At 42.0% G+C, this 23,154-nt stretch overlaps 1 protein-coding gene across 2 annotated transcripts in view; it reads right to left on the bottom strand.

Moving 5' to 3' along the window:
• Positions 1-23,154, bottom strand: part of dym (dymeclin) — a 69,932-nt gene that overhangs the window by 15,805 nt on the left and 30,973 nt on the right. For both annotated transcript variants that reach the window (XM_054756328.1, XM_054756329.1), the window contains exons 15-16: positions 6,555-6,737; positions 2,547-2,660 (exon numbers count right to left, since the gene is read on the bottom strand). In XM_054756328.1, the coding sequence (XP_054612303.1) occupies positions 2,547-2,660; positions 6,555-6,737 (297 nt within the window). The remainder of the gene's footprint in view (positions 1-2,546; positions 2,661-6,554; positions 6,738-23,154) is intronic.

The raw sequence follows: 23,154 nt of genomic DNA, 5'->3' as shown, positions 1-23,154 counted from the left end.
AATAAGCCATATAAGACATAAATAAGACTTGTGCTTGTGTGTGTTGCTATAAATGTGTTCCCTTGGGGAGCAGAGTGAGACAGGAAGTGATGTCAAGGGTTCAGATTTGAGTTTCAGCTTGCTGTGGGCTACAGCCGTTAACAGCAGCCCGTGTTTTTATTAGGGATTATTATGCCTGTTGTGAGGTAATTCAAAGCTGCTATAAAAGCCTGTTGTTCCGGCAATCCAGTCTGGTGCTTGTGTGTCTCACCAAACATTAGAGTAACATTCCTGACACGTAGTGACTAGTGTAGAATACTACAACTGCGTCTTTGAATGCGTATTTTGAATGGCTTATAGTTGTATTTTTAGTTCATTTATCCATTTGTATGATTGAAAATGCTTAATTTAGGCTAAAATACCTAACATTAGCTTAAATATGCATATGTTTTGACTAATAATAGCCTTTATCCAACCACAAAACAGCATGACTATTATTTAATATTTTTTTGAAAAACCGTGATAGAGTGAAGCAGCAAAAATAAAAGTGTGTATGTTTGGAGAATCCAACTGTTTTTAGTGCATGTAAAGGTACAGACTTACATGTACACATCCTGTAACCACATGCACGCACACACTTACATAGAAAGCGCGAGGGGGAGACAGTTGAGTGAGGGTCGTCCTTGGGGCATTTACTGCCTTCTTTAAACCCTTTTTTTCAGTTGGGCCTGCTTTGCATGTCTACATTTTTGTGTGAATGCTTTTAATGTCTTAAGCAAACAGGCGTCTTGGAGACTTCTGTCAACGGTTTTCTCTGACCCGGAACGACGGTTTGTTTTGTCGTTTAGTAATCAGGATAAAAACGATTAACTTTACAGAAACCATGACAAGTTTGTGATATTGTAATTTGTCATATTATGTAAATTGTAATGTTATAATGCCTTTAAGGTTGTTTCCTCAGTCTACACATCAATGGGTAGAGTAGTGAGTAATACGTCGGAGATTTTTTTGTTTGAAATTTTATGTGTTTGTTTTTGTCTGATGTCACCTGGACATTAAATAATCAGGTCAAGTCTTATGAGCGTTACTTATGATAACATTTTAAAGACGTGCTTGATTTTTATCCATGGTTTTGTGGTAGGAATGGGATGATTAAACAATCAATCAGTCAGTTAATAGTAAACATGAAGGAACCAGGTTTGAGTTGGGAATATCTTTTTGGAAGCAAGATTTTACTGTGCCAAACCAAACAAAGTGATTTTATAGGTAATGTTTGTTGCTTTACTTGGGCACATTGCTATCACTCCCACTTGGAGAACAACACATCAGCAGTTTAAAAACAGACAACAATACACCCTCCCTAGAAACCTAGCCTCTAGGCCTGAATACATAACAAAAACAAGTATTTTTTAATCAATGATGTATGACCCAATTTAGCGATTTACCTTCACCATTAACTTGTTAGCATTCTCTGTGCATTCACTCCTTCTAAGAGCTTTTAGCGTATAATTACCAATTCATTGATGATTCCACACAGCATTAATTCTGCCTATGGATTTTCACGTTGGGGACTGAGTAGCCGAATGAGCTCATGAGATGAAGGCACGCGCAAAGTGGAGAGACAGCTGTTTGTTTGAGCGATGGCACCATCAAACAGTGACCACGTCTCCCCGAGGAGACATTGGCCAGATTGTCTCTTCACTTCATGTCGCCCTCTGGAGGTACAAAGCACTCAGATGATGGTGGAGCGTCAACGTGAGCGCGAACTACACGTGCGGACGGACACACAGGGAAGTAGCGCGCATGGTTGCATATTGGCACGCCGATAGCACAGCTGACGCCGTGAATGTGTGTTGACGCTAGAAGCGGCATGGCTGAAGGACACAGCAGGGTTGGCCACATGGCTCCATGGGTGTACAGTCGATGGCTACGTCAGCTCTCGTAGGTGCCAAGTGCAAGGCCGTGCACCATCCCTCTTCTGCGAGACAAATGCCTTGCAGCCGGCCGCCAAGTATAGAACATGAAACACATGATGAAACATGCAATTAAGAGCTTCACTGCTGGTTGAGGAGCCGAGCGGAGTAAACCGCTGGATACATATTTCCTCACTGATTAATGGCGGCGCATTGGGAGGGGCGGGGGTTAGCAAACCGCCAGGAGTGGTAGGAGGGTCGGGTAACGAGGCGATGTGGCAGATTTATACCCGCCCCCCTACCCCTCGCCCTTCCCCTCCATCGTACGGGCCCATGACAAAGTGCCCTCCTGCCCCTCATCCCATCTCCTTGAAATGTCATTACATGTTCGCGTGGAGCAGGCTGGCAGGGATGGAAGGTGTTATAGCTAATGAGAATTGGGCTTTGGCCTTTTGTCTCATGTCCCAATGCCTCTTACTATCTTTCCCCCTCTAGCTCTGTTTGGTTCTCCCTGTCGTAATTCCTTTCTCACCATACCATTTTACAACACGGATTCACCACACCGGTCTCTACACATGAATACTGATTTCAGTCTTGTCCCACTTCAGGGTGGTGGCATTTTATGATTAGACGCGTGGCTGTTGTATGACTTACCTTCAACCTGTCTTTGGGCAACGCCTGGGCTCCTTTCATGATGACCTCTTGAACCCTCTCAACAGACAGGTCACTTCCTGCTTGCTCCAGACGCTGGCTGAAGAAGCCAATTACCTAAAAGGTCAGCAAACAGGAAACAATGACAAACGGGGACATACAAAAATGACCGCTGTCATATGCATGCCACACCAGTAGTGGGTGATGTCACTGTCTAAAGGAGCACGATGCACATAACTTTTTGTCCTACCGGACAATACTTCAGTATCTCACAAAAGTGAGTTAACCCCTCACACTTCAACAACCGTTTTATTATAGTGTACTCTATCTTCAATATCTATCTTCAATACTATATTAATGAAACTTGGGATATACTATACGGTAGTCAGTGAAAGCACTGAAAATAAGTCAACAACAGCTGCACAGGTTGTTACTGGAATCCTCTTCCACTCCTCCATGATGACATCACTCGTGGAGCTGGTGAATGTTAGACACCTTGCGCTCCTCCACCTTCCTTATGCTTAAGAATGCTCCACAGGTGTTCAATTGGGAAGAGACATACTTGGCCACTCCATCACCTTCACTTTCCTCAGCAAGGCACTTGTCGTCTTGGAGGTGTGTTTGGGATTGAAAGTTGGCCCACTTTCCCAAGGTTCACAGTACATGTTGAGTTTCCCTCAATGAACCACAGCTCCACAAAGCCGGCAGCACTCAGGCAGTCCCAGACCAAAATGCTACGGTCAACATGCCACACAATTAATTATCTTGGTACTCACTGGTGTTGCCTGCTTTTTAGACAATAACGGCTGTGTGTTGAGTCATTTTAAGTGGACTGTAAATGTGTACTATACAGCTATACAGTACAAGCTGTACACTGACTACTCTAAGTTACTTCAAGTTTTCTTTCTATATTGTTATTATATATATAATATTATAAAGAGGTTGCTGAAATTTGAGGCCTGTGCCCACTTTGGTGCCGTAATGTATGTGTGCACTCACTGCTCAAACGGAACCGAACACAATTTTAATCCTTTTGACGGACGTATGACTTATAACTAACCTACTGTGCTTGCATATACTAATGCAAAAAAGGAGGACAATGAACTCGGCTGGCGTCTTTCATAAGCAAAAAAGCTCCTTGCTTTCTTTGAAACACAGGCTCTCGTCTCATCCTTATCTCATTGAAGCTTAATATCAATTGCAAGCTCTCGCTGGTTTAATCCGAGTGTTGTCGCAGTGGGCTCGCAGCAGCCGCACCCTATATGATGACACAAGAGTGCAATATGGGGCTTTAACCATGCTATAGGGCCCATACTATGTGAAACGCACAACAAAAAGAGCTTTTTACTGTGTGCAGATAGCTCATTTTGATGTGATTTGAACACAGCAGCAATAATCGTGAATACTGATGGAATTATTGATGAAGAAATGGCAAAAATAAATTGGATAAACATTGGTGTAATAGCTTGTACGGTGGTAGCTAGCGCACACCCTACAAAGGTTGTCTTTACACATTCTTAGCTAAAAGTATGCATCAAGCATTTCGGATTACAAACTCACCAGAGGGCCTGAGCGTGTTTTATCCCACTTTGGAATAAGTTATTCACTCATTTTAATGCCTGCCGGGTTTCATCTCAAACAAGAGATCAAGGACAGTCTGTGCTTGATGTTTGTAGCGCTCCGCTAGGTCCCTCCCTGGAGCTATGTTTGATATTTGATAATTAAAATCTCTGTTTTACCGATTCTTTTTAAAGCTTTAAAAAATGGTGCCAAACCAACAGCGTTAAACACATCCACATGCAGTAGTTCTTCATTTGCCTTTACTCTTGCACCAGAGCCCACATGAACATTATGTGTGTCTACATCGAATACTAATCTCCTCATCAACTCTGAAGGCCTCCCATATGGGGTTAATTTACAGGAGCAAAAAGAGGAAAAAAAAAACAGCAGCTCCTCATCCACAATCTCATACTACACACACATGGATTTGCAAGGGAGGGAAGGCTTCGGAGAATAGCCTCAGGGAAGCTGACTTAACCGAGGGATTCCAGTTAGCATGCTTCCTCATACTTACGGATAACAGCGGAGCCTATGGCAACAACCCCCTCCCTCCATTGCTCACTTGTGCACACACAGACACACGCCAAAGGAGACAGCAAGGCTTCCTTTCCCTTCTTCTACTTCACTGATAAAGCTTAGGTGACAGCTTTTTTTCTTGCACTGTCCCCCAACACAAACATTGTAAATTAATATTTGACACAGACCCTCTCTACACAGTAAGGACTGATTAATTTATCGATACTACTTCAGCTAACAGCTCTGCATGCTTTATTGTGTGGTTGCACACAAGACAATGCAAAGTTCCAGCACTGCAGGGATTTCTGTACATTTTACTTGCAGATTTTACAGAATCTGCGTAACGTATTTCCTCATATAGCGGTTGGGGTTGTTTCATTCAATTTATTCATTGATTGTTTATTTATGACACTTTTTCATAATAAACATAATTACACTGTGGAGGATCCATAGTCAGAAACCCCAAACTGGCACAATTTAGAGTTTGAAAAAAATACAAATAATATTTTTTTTCACTTCCAAGCCCGATACCTGGATTTGGATATCTGCCGATACAGATACAATTCCAATACCAGCGCTCTCTTTGCTTTAATATGCAACCACACCAAAACGCATTCACTGCTTCAAAGACAGTCGGACAACACATAACTCTTAACATTGCATTACTCTTGGCTCCGTTTGTTAATATTCTTCTAGCTACGTTTGCTGACAGCATTACAGCACAGTCATGGCTCATGTATAATCTCGGAAATCTCCGCAGGCGATATCGGAAATTTCCGATATGTGAATTCTGCTGGTACCGACACTGGATCAGATCGACCGAATCCCTAGTTGCCACCACCAGTGCAGTGAGGGCAAAAAGAGAAAATGTGATGATAACCATAGAACAAAAAAAAGGAAGCTTAATGAGCCACAGTAAAATACCTGGCTCCTCAGTACCATGTGAGCAATATTTCAATAATTAATTAGACAAGCAAATGCTAACGTAAATAGCATGTCATGGCCAATGACTACCATGCAAAGGAACAACTTTTTGGAACGTGTCTATCAGGCATCATTCAAATTGCAACAAGCATAATACATCAAGTGGAAATTTGATTTAAACCAAAAATGAATGACTATTATTTAGGGGTGTGATGAGACAGTTAACGAGACGAGACGAGACACAATTGGGTCTATGAGAAAGAGACGAGACAAGATTTTAACTTTAAGCACAATAACAAAAATATTTAAACTGTATGACAATATATTGCAATCTACTAATATAATTTCTACTACGTTACACTCTTATGCACTCTGTGTATGCTACTGGCCCCGCCTCCACCCACCAAGACAGAGCGACTGTATGCTGGACAAAAGGGCTCACTCCCTTCATGTCGTTGTTCTATGGAACAAACGCGCCAAGGTGCTGAAACCAATGCACTGAGTGACGATCTTTCTGCCTGTTCGGAGGCGGGCGAGGAGGAAAACAGACATGCATGCACATGGCAATGTATTGAGGAGGGGCAAATTGCAAGACAAATTTATTCTTATTATTGTCCCGGGAAATCTTGTCATGTTTTAATCTTGCGAGATCTTGTGCTACCCCTATTATTTTTGGAGAACTGCTTAGAAACCTTTGAAGAACCGAGTCACATTGTGCAAAACTAAAAAAGAAAAGTCTTTTCTAAATACTGGAAGCTCATACTGTACTGTGAACCGGTGAACTTGTTTACAACATCTCAGTGGCAGTCGGTAACCCTCCACATTTAATTCACTTCTGTACATGCTTTGGTATGTGCTGCCGATGGGTTCAAGTTAACGCCTTACAGTGTGTGAACAATAGCATGCATCCATGAGGTGATTTCATGATTGCTGAGTGTCATTGCATGGTCGTATGAGTCACTGAAAATGTTCTAAAAGTTATCAGCTGAGGTGCTTATTTGGGCTACTGACCGTGTCCAGGTTCTGCATGATGTCCTGGAAGGAAGGGTGCATCCTGAACTGTTCGAAGAGTTCCCTCTTGTAGAGTAATGCGTACACCAAGTTGGGGTTGTGGTGCAGTGAGTTGCAAAGGCAAGAGTTGATAATCTCAAGCATCATGCGGATCACTTCTTCAATCACGTTCAGGTCCTGAGCCTGCGGGTGGGGGGGTTGAGAAGACGAGGAGGAGACGGATGTAAAAGGTTAATTGGCTTCCCACAACACTGCTTTCGCAGATAATTGTGTTTTTAAATGGTTTCTGCTAGACAGATTAATCTGTGTAAGTTGGGGGTCGAAGGGGAAAAGAGAATAAAGGAGAGTATTGGCGAGGGGCAAAGAGGTAGCCTTGGAACCTAAAGAATAAACATTACAGTATGTATTATGCTGTTGTGAAAACACACCATCGGTGTTATATGACTGAAAATGACAATGGTGGCGCCCCCTTTAAGTTGTGCTCAAAATGCTTTGGAAAATATGTTAGCATGTATGTTATACAGATACCTTGTATCCTCAAAGTTTTATAATCATTACACAAATGGTCAATGATTTATAGGCAATTAGTTACTAGGTCCCGCCCAATTTGTACACCAAATCACAAATCATTTTTTCTTCAGAAGGTGCAAAGGCAATGAAACTCTTACAAAGCACTTGGAGACTATACACCCACGGTGTAAGAAGGAGAGGTTCCGCAGGTCCTTTATACCGGCCGCTGTCAGGCTCTACAACACCTGCACCTGCACCTGAACCTGAACCATGTTGTAGTCACTATGCATTCTTTACTTGCGTATCTTGCTTGTTGCTGTAACAAATGAATTTCCCCGCTGTGGGATTAATACAAATACAAATAATAAAGTACAAATACAAATACAAAGAGCACCAACGGCAAGATCTACATATCTAAATGGAGGACCAGTAGAAGCAAGAGTGCTTATTGTCAAAGATATCAGCGATATGGATAAATACTAAATAACACGTCACCATAACAACAAGAAAAATGGAGGATACAAGCCACAAAGAAATAAACATGCAGTTAGAAGGATTACAATCAATGCCATTTGACATTTGATGTCAATACCATGTTGCAAGGGCCTGCTCAACAAGAAGTACTGATGTATCTACATTCAGTGGCACTCACATACAATACCAAAGACGGCAGGAAGTGGATACAGATATCAACAGTGGATAAAAACAGGTGTTTTAAAAAACTGTAATGATAACAGTGATGATAGTAATACTAATAATAATAATAACACTCACCTGCTATGAATGTATGGAAGAATAAGTGTACTGTACAGTGAATAGTGTACGCTGAATACAGGAAGTGAACATAAGTATTAGCAACTGATGTGATACGGACAGAGGGTAGGATTAAATAAGCTCTGGTTCTTTCTACTCCTTTTCAGACATGTGGAATTGTGAATTGTAACATGAAGCATTCAATGTAAACTGTATACATGTTCAAAATAAATGAAACCATAACCATAACCATTAGTAATTATTAATTAACTCTGACGATTATCCTAGAGTAAGATAGCAAAAACATCTAAATCTAATTATTCCATCTACCTTTCATGGGAAGGTGCTGTATTCTTTCTTTACTGTGTTCGAAATAATGCGTCAGCACCCGGAGAGACAGACGCCACTCAGATTAGATAACTTTCGACGTGTGCGTACACAACTATTCTACTCTGTAATGACAGCATAGCTGATAAGATCCCACAATGACGTGGTTAGTTCTCACGCTTTATACTCGTGACAAGCTAATTTTAAGCAGATTCGGTCTTACAAACTTCCTTTAAAAAAAAAAAAAGGCTGTGAAACTTCTAAGTAGCTCCAGTGGTGATGGTGTCCAACCTAGCATGTTGAGAGCCTGCTAAGCTGCTGATGGCCATGTTGAAATTTAGCTTGACCAAATTTTAAGTGAAAAGAAAAAGGGCTACTCAGCAGAAGATGGCAGGGTTTAGTTATTATGTAACTACATTTTTTCAGTTAATATAGCGAAAGACGATACTCTGCTGACTTTGACCGAACCCTCCGGACTTTCCGGAAGGCACAAGAGGCATAAAACAATCAATGTGTTCAGTCTGTGCACTTAAAGGGGACCTATTATACTAATTTTCGGGCCTTTGTATTGAGTTCTGGACTCCTATAGAGGAGCTACACACGATAACCCGGACAGAAAGCTTTCTAGAGCTTCCAGACTCTGGAACCTCTTCCTGCAGTGTTTCCTGCCTCCCTCCCAAACGGTCTGTGTAATTTACTCCACCGCCGGCCCTCCTCCAGGTACGCCTCCCGCCGAACCCACTCCGCTGTGATTGGTCACACTCCCAAGCGCTCCCAAGGGCTTCCGGACAGTGGGCGAACCCCTTTTGTCCGATTACTTACACAAAATAAACACAGTTAGGACAGCGATACAGTGTTACTTACAGCTTGCTCTTCTGACTCTTCAACACGACCAAGTAACGTTGGAAAGGCGTCGGACTTTGGCGGATAGCCCAGCTTCGTATTGGCCCATGTTCACAAAACAGTCCCGTGTGAAGTGCCGTTGACAGATGAGCATATTTTTCACTTGCTGGCCAGGAATCAGCAACTCCAACCACTTCTGCCTGATGCTTGCCTCTTTAGGCACACCCGAACAAACATTTCCTGGGAGCCATCGCTCGACGAGAGCGAAGCAGAGCGGGGGTGCTGGGCATGCCAATATAAGGAAGTCCGGGTTGCGTTGACGTAAGTAGAACTGGTGTTAAAAGAAAAACTCTGTAAAACACAGCATGCAGAGCCGTCCAAAACTGCTTTCAGGGCTAACTTCCAAATGTGCAAACCTCATTATCTGACATGTTGTCATCGTTTAACACAAGAATACAACATTGTAACAACATTTATAGGTCAGAAAAAGAGGAAAAGCATAATAGGTCCCCTTTAATTTAGAGTGTGCACTTAATTTATAGTTTGTGATAGTAAGAGATACAATGAGAGAACACACGGGGGATGCACTCAGATAATGACAACCAGAAGGATCTATTAGGCGGCAGGAGCTGTGCTGAGTTTTGCCTGGTGGGGAAATAGGGAGGGTACGGTTGGAGTCAGCCATCATCTCCTGCTACATTAACTAAAAATAAATTTATAGTGATGTCCGATAATATCGGCCAAGATTGGCATATAAATTAGATCAGTTCAGATCGGTATATTTTCTGCCGATATTGATACTTTTGTGCGAGTGATGGTGTGCTCCACGCAGCTCAGTGTGTCAGAGGTTTGGAATTATTTCAAAGTTTTAGCTTTGGATTGTCAATATGCGTAACCAAGGGTCTTAATAAGAAAACATGATGAAAGGACAGCAGCTACGGAGCTCAGGAAGCGCTTTTTTAATTAGCACACTGCTTCGTCTTACTGTCACAACACAGTCGTCAAAACCCCAAAGGCAATAAAAGGCAATAAAAACGCTGCATGTCGCATCCTGTCAGAGGGCATCCAACAAAATAAGGGTCTCAGAAAAATAGCTTCATTTTGCAGTGAAAGCGCTGGTTATGCGAGGGGAAAGGAACGCGTCTTCCTTTAATTGGTCAGGACTTTTTATGACTGTTGAGACAAAATGTTTAAAACTAATTGAACTTTTTCTATAACTTCCATCATCGATCCATCCATCTTCTTCTTCTTATCTGAGGTCGGCAGAAGCCTAAGCAAGGAAGCCCAGACTTCGTCCAGCTGCCCCGGGTGGATCCCAAGTTGTTCCCAGGTCAGTCTTTCCAAAGTGTCCTGGGTCTTCCCTGTTGGCCTCCTACCGGTCGGACGCACCCTGAACAACTCCTCAGGGAGGCCTCCGAGAGGCATCCTGACCAGATGCCGTTCCACCTCATCTGGCTCCTCTCAATGTGGAGTAACAGAAGTTCTACTCCAAGTTTCTCCCGGATGACAGTGCTCACCTTATCCCTAAAGGAGAGTCCAGTCACCCTATGGGGAAAACTCATTTTGACCGCTTGTACCCGCAATCTTGCTCTTTTGGTCACTACCCAAAGCTCGTGAGCATAGGAATGTAGATCACCCGGCAAACTGAGACCTTTACCTTTCGGCTCAGCGCCCTGTGCAGCACAATGGGCCGAAGCATCACTGCAGACGCCCCAATCCACCTGTTGCTCTCACATTTTTTCTAATTTTGCACAAACAGTGTTTATTTGTGAAATGCACTCAGTGGCATCACAGCAAATGAATCATACTGTGTTCATTGGATGTAGTGCCAATACCGGTATTGGTAATGAAGTACTGGACAATACTGGCAATCGGTAGAAGGGCAATACCGATGATCTCTATTAATTATCTTTTTTTTTTTTTTTTCCAAAAAAAGGTATCGAGATGTAATTCCATTCCATAAAATGCTTATAAAAATAAAAGACACACTGGCTTGTGAGAGCCTGAAAACAAGTTGGTAGTCACAACATTGACATAAACATAGCCTGTTTGCACTGTTACATTTACAAATATAGCTTGTAGAAAATACATGACAATTATGTTTGCATATACAGTACACTGACGCCATTGTACAATAAAACCAATAATACCATTGGCAGAGTTTTTGGTTCAATATTTTGTTTGAAAAACGTATTTTGCAATTTCAAGACAACCCCATCTTCACTGTTGATGTTTTCTCTGTCCTACATAAGTGTCAGCAAATACCAGCCTTTTTGTCCTAAGTAGCCAGACTGTCACGACAAGCGTCTTTGTTCTCGTGATGACCTTGTTTTTGACCAAGAATTTGCTAATACTGCCTAAGACCAGATTCAAAAACAGGGGTGCGGCGAGACTGCAAAGGCAAGCTGATTGGGAGACGAGATTCCGCCTCAAATCTGGGCTAACCATCTTAAACAGAACTGCATGTGGGAGCATTTTTTTGTTGTTGTTTGTCGACAACAAGACCCTTATCTCATAAATAACTTTGTTGGCCTCTTTTCCTTTGCAAGAACACACAAAAATTACACAAAATAACTGTATTGTGCTGTGCATGGCTCATGCAGCACATTGATTTCCACAGGCTGGAGGACAGGATGGCGGTGTGGGGCTCTAACTGGCTGCTGTGAGGAGCTAAGTGGCATGCAGAGGAGCCGGCAATAATGAGGATTGATTGTGCCTCTGGAAGCAGAGGAAGAGGAGGTGCTCTGGGCTCGACTCCACTGCCTGGCTACACCCGCTCCCCTCCGGTCCGCTGTGGCGGCCCATAATTAGACCCAACGTAGGGGCTGAAATGGGAGACAGCTGAGTAGGACGACTAGGAAGCGAGCTAAAATGGAAGCGGAGCAGTGGAGAGGAAAGGAGGGTGACGGATGAGGAGATGAGGAAGAAAAGAGATGAGAGCGATGCAGTGTAGGAGTGAGGTGGCGAGTGTTTTGTTCTCTTGCAGCAGCTTAATGAGATTGGCCTGGCAGGGGAAAAAAAAAAATGCCACACTGGGGAATTCAGGTCAGAGGAAAATAGGCTAGCTAGACGTCTGCCTGGCCTTGTGTGTGTATGTTTGTCAAGTGGATGAGATTATGAGGTCCACACTTGAAACCCAGACAGGATTTAAATATCTTAACTCCTCCTCCCTCCTCCGCACTACTCTCTTGCGCTTGTTTTCCCCAAATTTGAATCCCCCAGACAGCCTAAAAAACACCTCACGTGTTTTGTGTGATTCCTTTCATTTCTTTTGCGTCCCTCTCCTCCAGTCATGTGCTAGTTTTCCAGCCTCCCGCGTTGTCGTTTAGTCACAACCGCTCATGCTCACTCCCCACCCAGGAAAACACACAGGCCTTGGATGTGAGCTCTATCGGTATTCTGCCCCATTTTTCAGTCATTTGCACAGAAATGACAGCAAAGGAGGCAGCCTGAGTGTGTGTGCTCACGCTCTCCCACACAGGACGCGTGTTATGACGGCAGGTGTGTTTGACCTCCGCTATATGTCTGACAAGGACGTTTTACGGGGCGCGCGGCGGGAATAAACACACCAGCCTACTTTCTTCTTTTTTGCATGCGGACAGGGAGGGCGCTAAGAGGCACCGACGTGTAACTCCCTGTAAAGTAGGCGCTGGCATCATTAAACCAGTAGCTGAGCTTATTCCCTGGCTGCTCACTGTAGGCTGTTGCAAGGCAGACAAAGAGGGCTTAGCGGGAGACAGCGCTAATAATGACAAGGACAGGGCGACAAGACTCAGGAAAAGCGAGGGACGCTTGCATATGAATCTGTCTTGCCCAGTGGCGTTTTCATACAAAACACACTGACAAAACTGCAGTACTCTATAAGTTCAAATTCCAATTGCTTTTCCAATGGCAGAGAAACCTCGGAACCTAGGAAAGGATGCAAATGTCATCCTGAGACGTGTAACTGACGTTCTCTACGGAACGTTATTCAACTACTTATTATACACAAGTGAAAAAATAAGTTAACCACAATTAATATTACGATTTTAAAAAATCCGATCCATCGTCTATGCCGCTTATCCTCACTCGGGTCGCGGGTATGCTGGAGCCTATCCCAGCTGACTTCGGGCGACAGGCGGGGTACACGCTTGACTGGTCGCCAGCCAATCGCAGGGCACATATAGACAGATAACCATTCACTCTCACATTCATACCTATGGACAATTTACAGTGGCCAATTAACCTAACATGCATCTTTTTTTGGAATGTGGGAGGAAACTGGAGTACCCGGGCATGCACAGGGAGAACATGCAAACTCCACACAGAGATGCCCAATGGAGAGTCTTCCTGATCTCCTGACTGTGTGGCCAACATTGCTATCTCATTCTAAACTACAGCTTTATTTGGTAAAAAAAAAAAATCAAACATGATTCTCACAAGGTTATGACTTCTTTTCATGAAAAAACACAGCATTATTGTTGCACGATTCTTCTTTCTGGAAAAAAAAGACATTTTTCTCCACATATATGACTTATCTCATAGGGTTATGGCTTGTTAACTGTCATGAGTAGGAAAAAAAAGGGTTAGGGTTAGACTCTTGCCACACTAACATGTAGAAGCTACATATTTGAGAATCATAGGAGGGGAAAAATAGATGAAAAAAAACATGATGGAAGATAGAAGTGGAGCAGAAAAACATACACCATGTGGACGGACAACTGTGGGTCAGACTGACTGAGCAGCATCAGCAGCAGCAGCAGCCTGTCGTGTCTTTTGGGAGTTTTTAAAATAGGTCATTGTCTGACCTGCATTTATTCGTATCATAATCACGTCATGTTTGCAGAGCACTGTTCTCACACATTCATACATCAGAAATGAATATTTTCATGAAGAGGAGGACTTTTTTTTTTGTAAAGTTATAATTTAGTACAGGGGTGTCCAAACTTTTTCAAGCGAGGGCCACATGTGGAAAAGTCAAAGGATGCAAGGGCCATTTTGATATTTTTTATTTGTAAAAGGGTTAAAAAAAAAAAGACGTTTTAAATGCATTTAAAACCAGCTGTGTGTTATACGTGACAAGGTGTATGATCATTAATTGTTAGTCGCAACATCTCAGCTTTTCCTTGCTACATCGCATCCGTTGCTTCATATTAATATTCTCAAATATTTTTCTCCAAATGACTATCAATTTTCTATTCTTTTAATACAATCTTTTTTTTTTTCCTGAACTTCCAATGTAGCCCTAATAGAAAACAATTGCTCAGTCTGAGTGAGCTATGAAGGGAAAAAGAAGAAGGCCGCAAAGTGAAGCAGTTCTAATGACGACCTGCAGGCAGACAATGATTAGGACCCCGGAGCACCCGCTCACTGCATGGTACTGCTCCTTGTGCCCGAGAGGACACTCAAAGACAGTCAAGGAAGAGAGGCCGGCATGTATTAAAGCAGAACGACTACTAACCGCTTGGGCTTGCAGCGTTTTAATAGGCAGGCTAAGAAAAATATCCCACAAGATGAGACGATAAAGAAAAAAATATATATACAGCCTTCCTCTCAGCAGGATGCTTCTATAATGAGTGGCGCGCAGTAAAAAGCGACTCCCCTGCTGACAATCCAGAGGTTGACATAATGAGAGAAAGAGTTCATTTATAATTTGTGAAGATGGTTACATTTCAATTTTATTTTAGGTTAGCACAAAATAAAAGTTTTATTGATTTGGCTGATTCCTGAAGGCAAGGCTGTGAGCTCATTTTGTTGAAGAAATGGCCAACGTCGACGAGCAGGTCTCTGTGATGGATGATGCACTAACAACGACAATCCTCAGAGGAAACATTCCTCTACAACTTTCAAATGTAATACTACCGAAAGAGAAAGGATGAAATATTACATCTTCCTTGCAAAGATATGCAGTGGAACCTCGAACGTTGTCATCCCTGATGTTGTGCAATTCAGAATTCAACAAGATACTTCTTAATAACAGTATTAACTTCTTTTTACACTTTGCATGACAGTAAAATATATCATATAAGGTTCCCAAATTGTAGTCATGATGCCGGAATTTACAGTTCAAAAGTACCTTTTAGTGAACCCTGCTAGGTATCTACAAACCGTCTGTCTGGTCCACAGACATTAAGCTCCCCTCCTGATTCGCTCTTGCACCCCCCTCTGTGTTTCAAGCTACACACAGAGATGCAATTTTCATCTTTATTATTCTGATTACAGATAAACTAACCTATATCTGTAACAAAAATTAAAAAGTTATCTGTTCACTTGTAGCGGCCAGTTATGTAGAAAAAAAAAGTGTATTGTTTGATGGCTTTGCTTCACGACATGAACTCCACTACAGAAATCAGTGTTTTCTACACACCCGCTTCTTAAACTATTATTTCATGATGAAATGGAAAATGTGCCTATTGCTGAAACCTTTTCAATATGTTGCCTTGCCTTCAGCTGCATTGTCTTTGGCATAATCATTTTCAATTCTTGTATATCGATAATGTTTGATAGCAAATGCTAACTGGATGTAATACATGAACTGTGTCTCCTGATGAACGCTACGGAGCAATTTGGACTGATATCTTACTAGTACTCATGTTTTGCACACAACTTTTGAGGAATTGTGTGTAATTATCTTGCCATATCAAATATAATGATATATATATATATACACACAGGTACTACTCAGAAAATTAGAATATCCTGAAAAAGTTGTTGTATTTCTGCAGTTCAACTTAAAAGATGAATTTGACATATTATATAAACAAATAATATGCAAATCAATATATTTCAAGTTTTTATTTCTTTGGATTTTGCTGATCAGCTCTAGCAGCTTAAAAAAAAACTCAAATTCAAAAACTCAGAAAATTAGAATATTACATAAAGTCAATGTAAAAAAGGGTTTTAAATACAAAAATGCAAGGCCTCCAAAACTAAACTCTTGCACCTGTATTTAGTACTTGGTTGAGACCCCTTTTGCCTGAATAACAGCCTTTATCTGGCGTGGCATGGATGCTACCAGTTTGTGGCATATCTCAGGGGTTATGGAAGACCAGCATACTTCAATTGTGGCCTTTAGCTGTTCTTTATTGTGTGGTCTCTTCTCGTACAGTTTTCTCTTGACAATGACCCACAGATTTTCTATGGGGTTCAGGTCAGGTGAGCTTGCAGGCCAATCAAACATGTTAACCCATGGTCGTTGAACCAGGACTTTGTACTTTTACCAGTGTGAGCAGGTGCCAAGTCCTGCTGGAAGATGAAGTCTGCATCTCCATAAAGCTGTTCAACTGAAGCCAACATAAAGTGCTCTAAAATGTCTTGGTAGATGGCTACGGTTATGTTTGACTTCATGAAGCACAGAGGACCAACACCAGCAGCTGACATGGATCCCCAAGTCATCACAGACTGGGGAAACCTAACATGCATCTTCTATCGCGCTCTTCTCCAGTCTTCCTCCAGACTCTGTGACCTTTGTTGCCAAATGAGATGCAAAACTTGCTCTCAACAGAAAAGAGGACTTTTGACCACTGGGCAACAGACCAGTCCTTCATTTCTCTTGCCCAGGAAAGGCGCCTCTGGTGCTGATTACTATTGAGGAGAGGTTTGACAACAGGACATTTGAAGCCCATGTCCAGCATCCGCCTGCGTGTTGTTTCTCTTGAAGCAACAACTCCAGCATCGGTTCACTCCTTATGACACTCCCCCACACTTTTGAATGGCCCTTTCCTGACAACCCTCTCCAGCCTGTGGTCATCTCTCTGGCTTGTACACCGTTTTCTTCCACACTTCTTCCTTCCACTTGACTGACTACTCTCAACTCTCAATTGTCATTGACTCTCAAGTCAATGAGAGTTTTCTGCACAACTGTCAGATCAGGAGTCTTCCCCCCCATGTCTGAACTCTTCTGAGCCAACCTAAGACAGACTTTTTTCAAGGCTCAGGACCCTTTTGCAGGTGTTTTGGATTACTTGCCTGATCAGAATTTGACTCTTTGAACCTACAGAACTGAATCTTTTCACAGTATTCTAATTTTCTGAGTTTGTGGGTTTGTGGTTTTAATAAGCTGAAAATCTTAATCAGCAAAGTTACAACAAGGAACTGCTTGAGAAATGTCAATTTGTGTGTAACGGCTCAGTAAAATTTGTTGGCGTAATCTTTTATGTTAAATTGCCAAAATAAAACAACTTTTACTTGATATTCTAATTTTATATATATATATATATATATATATATATATATATATATAAGATATATATAGATATATAATGATATATATTTGATTACCTGTAAACTTTGAAAATGTGAATGCGAAATACTAATACTTAATATTTACAATTGCATGTCAAAGTTTACCAGTTAGAGTTTATATATATGTTTTATAGAAAGAGGTAGATCATTTTGACTTGTAACTTGCATGCTGAAAAAGTGCGTGCACCCCTGATATACATGTATAACGTACATAAATACGTACTCATACTTTTTTTTTAAATAAATACACTAAATATATATACTTTCTATATTTATAGTAGGAGGTAGATCTTTGGGACTTAGGTCATTTTAAAAGTAGCTTGCAGGTTGAAAAAGTGTGAGCGCCCCTGACGTAAAGGTTAGCAACAACAGCATAGCTCTGTGAGCTACAGTGCTAACACTACACACACATTTTAACTGCAACATCATGCTAGGTTAGCCTATTCACTGAAGAAAAACAAAATGATTAAACTTACATCTCCCATATGTGGAGCTGGACTGACAGTTAGTGGGGTTCGTTTTATGACGTCACAAAAGCCCAAAACACAAGCAACCGTTTTAGAGCAAAAAGGTTCAGTAAACAAGTGAGGGAGATGATAGATTTTTTTCTCACATTTGGTTCTCGTAAACATGCTTTCAGGCAGGGTTGTCCAAATTACAGCCAGCGGGCCAAATGCGGCCCGCCATCCATTCTTACCTGGCCCGTATCAATGTCTAAAAATATAATTGACTACAGCCCGCGCACAACATGTACGTAACTGTTTTGTACTTCTTAGTTTAAACAGTAGGTGGCGCTCCTGTCTTGATCAAGGCAGAGTCTCCACAAGGAAAGCAATCACAAAATAAAACTGTTCAGGTAAGCCAGAAATGGCGGAACCAAAGAGACGCAGGATTGCAAGCGAGCTATGCGTGGATTTGCTTAATTGCGGCTGAAACAGAGGACGACATTACTCCCCTTCCACAGGGCGATGGCTTAAGCCGCGGGAAGGTGTGCCGAGTCCAGACGCAGGCTGCTAAGTACCACGATATCATTAGCCTGAACAAAGCGGCTTGGCTTGGAGCTAATTAGCAGAGATAATGCTTTGCACCGTAGGTAACGTTCACACTGCAGGTGAAGTCCAATTTTTTTTTTTGATCAAATGTGACCTGTATTTTATTTTTTCATGTCAGTGTGAACAGTACAATTCAGACTTTTTCAAATGCAACCCATGCCTCCATGTTATAAATCAAATATGTATCCATCATGTATATGATGTGGAAAGGCGTGCTTGGGCAAAAGTAGTCAACGGTGTAGACAAGTGATTTTGTCAGTTACGTGGCTCACGTCAATATGACTTAGCCCAAATACTTGCCCTCTTTCTTCTTAATCTCCCTGGCAGTATAATTCGGTGAATCAAACTTACTATTGCAGACTCCTGTTCCACAAAATCCGTGAAACTGCCACAAGTGTGCCCAGGAGAGAACAAATCGAGGCATATTTACTTCCGTAAAGACACGCCAACGCGTGTGACATTGTGTTTTGTGAGCAGGTGCATCACTTCCTTACTCTGCAGTAGTTGTTGCTGTAGTAATACTGTAGTAGTCATAGTAGTAGCCGTGGCAGCGGACAACACTGACAAGGTGAATGCTTTGAGGAGCAAAAGCAACACATGTCCACTTTTTTTTGTAAAATGCAAATCATTCAACACCTCATACATTCATAAGCATATTTTAGCAGACCACGTTTCTTCATTCTTCGTTTAGACCAGGGGTGTTCAAAGCACTATGTAAAGACAAAAGGCTTGAAAACTGTCACAACACAAAGCTTTGTCGGTGATAATGAAAATTTTGTTTAACCTTTTTACAAATCATAAAAATACACTCCTGATTAAAATCTTAAGACCAGTTGAAAAATGGCTAGAATTTGCATTTTGCACATTTGGATCTTAATGAGGTTTTAAGTAGAGCTACAATATGCAAAAACAAGAAGGGGGAGTGAGACAAAAAGTCATTTATTGAAAACAACAATTAAACTGAAATAGGTTGTTTGTCAGCTGATCAAAAGTTTAAGACCATCGCTCCAAAAAATAACAAAAAGCTCTTCAAACCAGAAGAAAAACTGTTCTCAGTAGGACTCAGTAATGAGTAGCTCCACCGTTCTTGTTAATCACTTCAAAAATTGCTTTGGGCATGCTTGATGCGAGTGTTTCCAGGAGGCTAGTGGGAACATTGCTCCAAGTGGGGAAGATGGCTTCACGAAGGGCATCAACTGTCTGGAACTGATGGCCATTATAATAAACTTCCCTTGCCATCCATCCCCAAATGTTCTCTATGGGATTTAAATGAGGGGAACATGCAGGATGGTCCAAAAGAGTGATGTTATTCTCCCTGAAGAAGTCCTTGGTCAAGCGAGCATTGTGAACTGCAGCGTTGTCCTGTTGAAAAACCCAGCTGTTACCACATAGATGAGGGCCCTCCAGTCATGAGGGATGCCCTCTGCAACATCTGCACGTAAGCAGCCGCCGTTACTACATCTTTCAATGTCCCATGTTTGATGCTCCCTGGCAAAGTCTAAACGGGCAGTTTTGTGGCGTTGAAGGAGACAAGGTCTTTGAATTCCTTTTTTTGGTTTTAAACCCTTTTCCCGCAGATGCCGTCTGATGGTTAATTCGCTGCAGTCGGCACCAGTAAGGGCCTTAATGTGGGTGGAAGACCACCCTGTGTCTTGATGGACAGCCAATCGGATCCTCTGGCTCAGCGCAGGTGTGATTTTTTTGGGTCTACAACTTGACTTTTTTGTTCCATAATGCTCAGGAGCTGCTTTACTGCGCCCACCCTCAGCAGCAATGGCACGCTGCGGGAGGCCTCGCTTATGCAGCTCCTCTATCCGACCACGTTCAAAAAGAGAAAGCTTCTTAGCTTTAGCCATCAGGAGGGCATGACAGTGTGAATGCCTGACAGAAAATGAACATATTCAGCAGATTTTGGCTTTTATAGCCTGTGGTCTTAAACTTTTGATCAGCTGATAAACAGCCTATTTCAGTTTAATTGTTGTTTTCCATAAATTACTTTTTCAAAGTGCTTTTTGTCTCACTCCCCCTTCTTGTTTTTGCATATTGTAGAGCTACTTAAAACCACATTAAGCTCCAAATGTGCAAAATGCAAATTCTAGCCATTTTTCAACTGGTCTTGAGATTTTGATCAGGAGTGTATATACAAATATCAAATGTCACCTGCACCCTTTGACTTGTCAGTATGCAGCCCTTGGTGGAACAAGTTTGGCCACCCCTGCTCTAGGGACACATAATACTGTTAGATCAGGGGTGTCAGACTTGTTTTCATTGAGGACCACATCACAGTTATGGCTGCCCTCAGAGGGCCACTTGCAACTGTTAATATATATGAAGAAAAATATGACGATACCCTCATGATATTATTACACAATTGCCCATGCATTTGATTTTTAGATTTTTACTAACAAACTGATGGCTAAGTTGCTTTGAAATGAGAAGTTAAGTGAGGTTATGAAGATAACGAGCAGACATTCAGTATTTATTTATTTTGGATAACAATAAAATGCTTGGAATATCTTATTGCATGATTAGATGACATTCAGGTTTAGAAGAACTGCACACAGTACAGTTTGTCTGTCAAAATGAAAGAACAAATACAGTACATTTGGAAGTAAAAGGTGAAGTGCGTCCCTGGCTTTCGCGGGCCACATCTGGCCCCCGAGCCTTAACTTTGACACGTGTGTTAGATCATTATTAAAACTGCATAATAGAGGAAATTTATGAATGTTTAAATTTTGATTCAAACATTGCCTGTACTGATAATAAAGGTTTTATGATGGGCACGGTTTGACCCTGCAACTGATTTTAATTCCATTTCTATTATTTCCTGTGGGAAAACTGCATTGTGAATCTAAAATGGAGGTCGACCAGAGTTTAAAACATTTGACATTTTTTTTTAGAGGTTCTACTGTACTAAACTATACTATACATCTTGCATTGGTTATTCTTCCAAATTACGAGGCGTCATGCTTTAATAATGGATGACATTCCCTAAAAGTTAGCCGAAACATCTATAGTTCCGGGAACACGACCAATTCCATTGTGGTCCTGTCACTTTTTGGCAGCTACATTATCACTGACAGCATACAGTTACTCGAGGCAAACGGAGAATCAAGACTTCGTAATCAAGTGCCAAATTACTGGAAGGCATGACGAGGAATAAGAGTCATTTGTTTATTACCTGATGTGTCCTTGGGCTAAACTAGTACCCTCGCCATGACAAGCACCGCTACAAAGCTAATGAACGTCTCCACTTTGCTATTAAAAAGAGATCACAGTTTGTGACTCAACCGCTATACATAAACACTGACAGGGTGGTCCTACATGCTCCTGGCTCTGTGCGCGTACGTATGTGTGTGTGTGTCTGTGGGAGGAGGTGTTCTTTTCCCAGAAACGCGGTAATAATAACAGTAAACAGACAAACAGACAGAAGCGCCATTAGCACGACCACTGGCTGGTAGCGTAAACAGTGGTACACAACGCAGCACACAATTGCATCTTTTGAACATGTCTGTGTATACAAGCAAGCACACACTGCACGTCACTACTGCACACACACACACACACACACATATATATATATATATATATATATATATATATATATATGTACAAATATATATATATATATATACAGTAACAACAGCGGCCGCCCCTCGAGAGCTGGCCTGCTTGTACTGGGAGCCTTTAACCATCCCCTGGGGGGGCTGAAAGGGCCCCTCACCCATCACTCTAGCTTGGCTGACATTAACCAGACACAGCAGCATAAACACAACACATTCAGGGATGAGGGGGGGTTGTTGTGTGTGTGTGTGTGTGTGTGTGTGTGTGTGTGTGCATACACTGCATATACGGTACATAGTATATAAAAATGCATGTACGTATGAAATGTATTCATACACACCACAATACACTTACAGTATATCATGCCTACATGGAATACAACCATATCAGCCTAGTTATTACAGCCACGCCCCAAAACACTGGCATCGTTGGCAATGCCAATATACTGTATGTATAAACACCCACACGCACTCAACAAAAATATTAACACGTAAGCGTGTTTTTGCTCCCGTCTTTCATGAGCTGTGAAACGCTTTCCATGTACACAAAAGGCCACTTCCTCTCGAATATTGTTCACAAATCTCCTTTGCCGAGATAATCCATCCACCTCACAGGTATGACATATTAAGTTGCAGATTAGACGGCATGTTCATTGCATCGGTGTGCCTTAAGCTGGCCACAATAAAAAGCCACTCCGAGATGGGCAGTCTTACTGTACAGCAAAAACCGGGATTCATCCGGGAAGAGAACACCGCTCTTACTCATGGAATGTGAGCATTTGCCCAATGAAGTTGGTTACGTGCAGTCAGGTGAAGACCCCGATGACGACTACGAGCATGCAAATGAGCTTCCTTGATAGGGTTTTTGACAGTTTGTACAGAATTGTTTTGGTTATGCAAACCGATCTTGGCAGTGAAGATGCTAGATGTGGAGGTCCTGGGCTGGTGTGTACTACCAAACTCTGTGAAACACCTTTGCAGACGGCTGACGGTAAATAAATGAGCATTCAATTCACGGCCAACAGCTCTTGTGGACATTCCTGCAGTCGGCATCCCTATTGCACCCTCCCTCAACACTTGCGGCATTTGTGGCATTGTGGTGTGTGATAAAACCGCGCATTTTGGAGTGGCCTTCTATTGTGGCCAGCCTAAGGCACACCTGTGCAATAATCATGCTGTCCAATCAGGTCTTGATATACCACACCTGTGAGGTGGATGGATTATCTCCACAAAGACAAAGTGCTCACTGACACAGATTTGGACAGATTTGTGAACAATAGCGTGAGACATAGGCCTTTTGCGTACAAAGAAAAAGTTTAAGATGTTTAC

The sequence above is a fragment of the Dunckerocampus dactyliophorus genome, chromosome 17, assembly GCF_027744805.1.
Source record: "Dunckerocampus dactyliophorus isolate RoL2022-P2 chromosome 17, RoL_Ddac_1.1, whole genome shotgun sequence".
NCBI lineage: Eukaryota > Metazoa > Chordata > Actinopteri > Syngnathiformes > Syngnathidae > Dunckerocampus > Dunckerocampus dactyliophorus.
This window is presented reverse-complemented; position numbering and strand designations above follow the sequence as displayed.